This window comes from Hordeum vulgare, chromosome 3H, assembly GCF_904849725.1.
Source record: "Hordeum vulgare subsp. vulgare chromosome 3H, MorexV3_pseudomolecules_assembly, whole genome shotgun sequence".
NCBI classification, from domain to species: domain Eukaryota; kingdom Viridiplantae; phylum Streptophyta; class Magnoliopsida; order Poales; family Poaceae; genus Hordeum; species Hordeum vulgare.
Window position 1 is genome coordinate 579,911,489 of NC_058520.1, and position 6,080 is coordinate 579,917,568.

General features: G+C 55.0%; 1 protein-coding gene across 1 annotated transcript; it reads left to right on the forward strand.

Annotated features, from left to right (window-relative positions):
- Positions 1-121: 121 nt before the first annotated feature.
- On the forward strand, positions 122-1,556 carry LOC123440736 (trihelix transcription factor ASR3-like). Its single transcript, XM_045117286.1, has 2 exons — positions 122-829; positions 923-1,556. The coding sequence occupies exons 1-2, from the start codon at positions 313-315 to the stop codon at positions 1,300-1,302; spliced, it is 897 nt and encodes a 298-aa protein (XP_044973221.1). The 5' UTR covers positions 122-312; the 3' UTR covers positions 1,303-1,556.
- Positions 1,557-6,080: the final 4,524 nt, after the last annotated feature.

Here is a 6,080-nt window from a genome sequence, read left to right on the forward strand (position 1 = left end):
ATTCTGTATGCAGCTGTCGCACAGTATTATTCAGTAATGTTTGAGGTGGCATATTTGTTGCTTTGCAAGTTTAATTTTTGCTGATTTTGGGCTGCTGCCAGCAGTAGAATGGCACTGAATCTATTAACTTCTTGGATAAGTGCAATGAGATATAGATGGCACTAGCTGTGCAGGGTTAAGTACTTGCCAATTTCTGCCATGCCGATCTTAATGGCCAAGAAACACATCAGTACATAAATCTCAGCCCGGCGAGGCCTCTCGATCTCGATGCGTGCCCATCCTCTCCTGAATCCTGACCGAGACTAAGCAGAAATGATGTCTGCCAACGGCGACTCCCCGGCCGGCGCCGCCGTGACGACGCCGAGGTCGCGGCTGCCGCGGTGGACGCGGCACGAGACTTTGGTGCTGATCCAGGCGAAGCGCGTGACGGAGCAGCGGGCGGCGCAGCCGGTGCGGCTCAAGTGGGCGGTGGTGTCGGCCTACTGCCGGCGGCACGGCGTGGAGCGCGGGCCCATGCAGTGCCGCAAGCGCTGGGGCAACCTCTCCTGGGACCTCAAGAAGATCGTCGCCTGGGAGAAGAAGCACGCCGCCGCCCTCGCCGCGGGCGACGCGGACTCGACGGCGCCGGAGCGGGAGTCGTTCTGGGACATGCGCGGGGAGCAGCGGCGCGCCAGGCAGCTGCCGTCCTCGTTCGACCGGGAGGTCTACGACGCCATCGTCGGCGCCGGCGCCGCCAACCAGCTGAGGCCGGACTCCGCCGAAGAGATGGAGCTCGCCGACGACGCCGACGAGCACCCGCCGTCGCCGATGATGGTCATGCCCATCCAAGGTAAGCGCCGCCACCCTTCCATTCGGACGCACGTGCTTGCCACTCGCCACGTACTCATATGTGTATGTATGCACGTTTTTTGTCGGCGCGCAGCGAGAATGTACGTGCCGCCGGCCTCCTCCCAGTCCCAACACGAGTGCTCCGATCCGGCGACGGAGAGCGCCAAGAAGCCGGCGTCGGACAAGAACTCGACGTCGCAGCAGGACAGCGAGGCCACGTTCGGCGCCGGAGTCGGGGCGGAGGACACGGACACGGCGACGGCGACGGCGACGGCGACGCCAACGGCAGAGGCCGGGACAACGAGCATGGGGAGGCAGGTGACGGAGGCGCTGGAGAGGGGCAACCGTTTGCTGGCGGAGCAGCTGGAGGCGCAGAGGGCGAACTGGGACGCGGACAGGGAGCACCGGAGGGCGCTCCTCGCCGCTGTCAACAAGCTCGCCGACGCCGCCGCCAGGATCGCCGAGAGGCTCTGACGCCTCGACCGGATGAATTCTATAGTCGTTACCGATGGATAGCAGAGATAGTAGATGAAGCCGATTCAGAATTTGAGATACTGCTTAGTTAGATCAAAATTAAGAATGCTGCTTTCCCTATGACCATCAAATATGTCGTAGATAATTTTGGCGTGCCAAATTAGAGTATGCTACTCGACTATGGGCGAATGGTGGATTGACCGGATTCAGTTGATCTTCATCCCTGATATGATGATGGAATAATGTTTGATTAATTCCTTGCAGGCGTCCCACAAGTGACAAATAGGAACTCCGTCCAGGTGATCGATCCGTTGTTATTGTTAATTTTTTCCCAATATTCACCCCATATATGACATAGTATTAGATATCCGTTCACACACTCTATGTAGCATAACAACCCACATGATCATGTGTACGACATATTCAAACTGCCCACACGTATGGGCGCAGCTACTTCGTGCCACATCATTGACCTAGTGGGACCCAGGGTATCACGACTCATCTGTCGATTGGTCCGCGGGGCAACACTGTGCAGATTCAAGTAAGACGGCCCTGTCTCTGCCGCCCGAGGGGTGGGGGTGGAGGGGCGAGCCCTGGCGGGGACCATCAGGCACCAAACGGCCCTACATGAGGGCCCCCTCGTGGGGCCGCCTTGCGCCTCATGCCGCGGGGCCTTGTGCCCATAGCATGGGTGACATACACTATTGGGGGAAGGCAACAGAGATCGTGCCAGCCGGAATGGAAAGAGAGGTTTTCTTTTTGGGTGACGAGGAGGCGAGCCGCTCCCATGGAAAGGAGTTGGCCAAAGCTTACTGTTTTGATGATAGATGATCAGGACAGATCAATGCTGTAGGACGGAGGTCATCGTTGAGCCCACCATCGCGTCATGAAAATTACTTTATTGGGCGAAGAACACCTTTAGTCAGGATAGTACTGAAACCTTGTCCCCCTTTGAATTACCGCGTTGTGGCCACCCTTTCCTGCTTATGTTTTCGAGAAGAGAATTGAGGCATTACAAGAAGGGTAGGACGACATATTTGTAAGGGGATCGATCCATTCTCTCCCTCAACCTCCGTGTACGAGAGCCTCAAGCTCTCTCTTTTTCAAGAAACCAAAACACAAGCAGGAGTAGGGTTTTACATTTCGGCGGCCCGAACCTGGGTAGCTCGCGTATCCCCGACATTTCAGATGAGGAGGAGAGAGCTCGCCGTCCAACTTTGTTGTGTTTGCCGTTGTGTTGCAGGTCGCGAGCCAAGCCACAAATGTTCGAACCTTGCTCTCGGAGAAGTTCTTGGACGCAGATTCTCAACTCTGACGTTTGGCAGGCCAGGTAAGGGGACTTGCCGTCATTGATACCAACATCGACATGGACGAGGCCGCCCCAGGCGCTCCCCTTTGCTGGTGGGCTGCGGTTTCCCTGTCCCCCTCGTCGCGCAACTCATGGCTCGGGGGATGCCACACCGACGCCTCACTGCGCACACCCGCGGCGCCGAACCTCGGCACGCCCCCAGCTCATCTCCACCACCTGCGACGGCTAGGTACTCCCTTGCTCCACGCTAGCCTCTGTGGTGCGCGTCGGACGGCCAGGGCGCACCGCCTCTCCTCCCCCTCTATACCGCCGCGCGGGCGGCGCAAGCGGCGGCCGCAGCCACAACCAAGGGCGTCGCTGCCCATGAGAGCTCCCGGGCACCCCGTTGGGTGGCCTGCATCCTCGGCGGCGCAAAGGCCCCTCCGCCCCACTGCCACCTCAAGCACTCATCGCGGGAGGCGAATGCGGCCTAGCTGGCGTGCAGACCGACTGGTCATCCCCGATGGTTAGAGGCCCCCGTCACCTTCGACGCTAGTGGCCATCCCCGGTCCACCCGAGCAGTAGGTGCGCCCCCTACTTTGTGTTGGAAATATGCCCTAGAGGCAATAATAAATTAGTTATTATTATATTTCTTAGTTCATGATAATCGTTTATTATCCATGCTATAATTGTATTGATTGGAAACACAATACTTGTGTGGATACATAGACAAAACACTGTCCCTAGTAAGCCTCTAGTTGACTAGCTCGTTGATCAAAGATGGTCAAGGTTTCCTGGCCATAGGCAAGTGTTGTCACTTGATAATGGGATCACATCATTAGGAGAATCATGTGATGGACTAGACCCAAACTAATAGACGTAGCATGTTGATCGTGTCATTTTGTTGCTACTGTTTTCTGCGTGTCAAGTATTTGTTCCTATGACCATGAGATCATATAACTCACGGACACCGGAGGAATGCTTTGTGTGTATCAAACGTCGCAACGTAACTGGGTGACTATAAATATGCTCTACAGGTATCTCCGAAGGTGTTCGTTGAGTTAGTATGGATCAAGACTGGGATTTGTCACTCCGTGTGACAGAGAGGTATCTCAGGGCCCACTCGGTAATACAACATCACACACAAGCCTTGCAAGCAATGTGACTTAGTGTAAGTCATGGGATCTTGTATTACGGAACGAGTAAAGAGACTTGCCGGTAAACGAGATTGAAATAGGTATGCGGATACTTACGATCGAATCTCGGGCAAGTAACATACCGAAGGACAAAGGGAATGACATACGGGATTATATGAATCCTTGGCACTGAGGTTCAAACGACAAGATCTTCGTAGAATATGTAGGATCCAATATGGGCATCCAGGTCCCGCTATTGGATATTGACCGAGGAGTCTCTCGGGTCATGTCTACATAGTTCTCGAACCCGCAGGGTCTGCACACTTAAGGTTCGACGTTGTTTTATGCGTATTTGAGTTATATGGTTGGTTACCGAATGTTGTTCGGAGTCCCGGATGAGATCACGGACGTCACGAGGGTTTCCGGAATGGTCCGGAAATGAAGATTGATATATAGGATGACCTCATTTGATTACCGGAAGGTTTTCGGAGTTACCGGGAATGTACCGGGAATGACGAATGGGTTCCGGGAGTTCACCGGGGGGGGGGGGGGGCTACCCACCCCGGGGAAGCCCATGGGTGTTTGGGGTGCCGCACCAGCCCTTAGTGGTCTGGTGAGACAGCCCAAGAGAGGCCTATGCGCATAGGAAAGAAAATCAAAGAGGAAAGGAAAAAAAAAGAAGGAGGTGGGAAAGGGAAGAAGGACTCCACCTTCCAAACCAAATGGATTTCGGTTTGGGAGGGGGAGACCTTCCCCCTTGGCTCGGCCGACTCCCTTGGGAGTCCTTGGACCCCAAGGCAAGTCTCCCCCCTCCTCCTCCTATATATAGTGGGGTTTTAGGGCTGATTTGAGACAACTTTTGCCACGGCAGCCCGACCACATATCTCCACGGTTTCACCTCTAGATCGCGTTTCTACGGAGCTCGGGCGGAGCCCTGCTGAGACAAGATCATCACCAACCTCCGGAGCGCCGTCACGCTGCCGGAGAACTCTTCTACCTCTCCGTCTCTCTTGCTGGATCAAGAAGGCCGAGATCATCGTCGAGCTGTACGTGTGCGGAACGCGGAGGTGCCGTCCGTTCGGCACTAGATCGTGGGACTTTTCGCGGGATAGTTCGCGGGACGGATCGAGGGACGTGAGGACGTTCCACTACATCAACCGCGTTCACTAACGCTTCTGCTGTACGGTCTACAAGGGTACGTAGATCGTTCATCCCCTTTCGTAGATGGACATCACCATGATAGGTCTTCGTGCGCGTAGGAAATTTTTTGTTTCCCATGCGACATTTCCCAACACTGTGCACTCCCACCATCAGTGGTGTGGCGGTCTCCAGGAGACTAATTGATGACGGCGCGAGCCTCAACTTGCTTTCAGTACAGATCTTCGAGGCACTCAAGGTGCCTTATGAGCACCTGTCTCCTACGAGGCCCTTCGTGGGTGTCATTAGCAGCGCCACCCTGCCCTTGGGGCAGGTGTGCCTCCCCATCACCTTCGGTAACCATGAGAATTACCGGACAGAGTTCGTCAACTTTGACGTAGCCCCCATCGGCCTACCCTATGGCGCTGTCTTGGGCTACCCGGCGCTCTCCAAGTTCATGCCTACCGTTCATCATGCCTATTGTCTCGTCAAGATGCCAGGGTGCCGCGACACCCTCACCATCCACTTCGACGAGAAGGACGTGACGCACGCCCTCGCACAAGTCTACAAGGCTAGTGCCCCCATATCTTTGGGCTGGGAGGACACTCCCGACCGCGATGAGCCGGCGCCGACGAAGAAGAGGCTGTTATCCTCCCAGGAACGGGCCAAGACAAGAAGCTCTCTTTAGACGGAAGCACTGAGGGCCCCTCTCTCACAATTGGCAGCGGCCTCACCCCCGAACAGGAGAGTGTGCTCGTCGCCTTCCTCAGGGCGAACGCCGATATGTTTGCGTGGACGACGTGAGACATGCCGGGCGTACCGCATGAGGTTGATACGTCTCCAACATATATACTTTTTTCATTGTTCCATGCTATTATATTACCATTCTAGGATACTTTTTAGGTATATATTTACCAATTTATATTATTTCTGAGCACTAATCTATTGATCCAGTGCCGTGTGCTAGTTGTTGTTTTCTGCGTGATTATAGATTTTCAGGCTTAGAGTATCAAACGAAGTCCAATTGCCACAAAACTTTTTGGTGATTTTTTCTGCACCAAAAGAAGACGTGGAAGCTTCGGGAGGAGGTCAGAGGCCTCACGAGGGGAGCACCACACCAACATGGAGCGCCCCCGCGGGGTGGGGGGGCTGCCCCCTGTTGCCTCGTGCCCCCCTTGGCTGCCTCCTGGCGTACCTCTTTGTCCTATATATTTTCT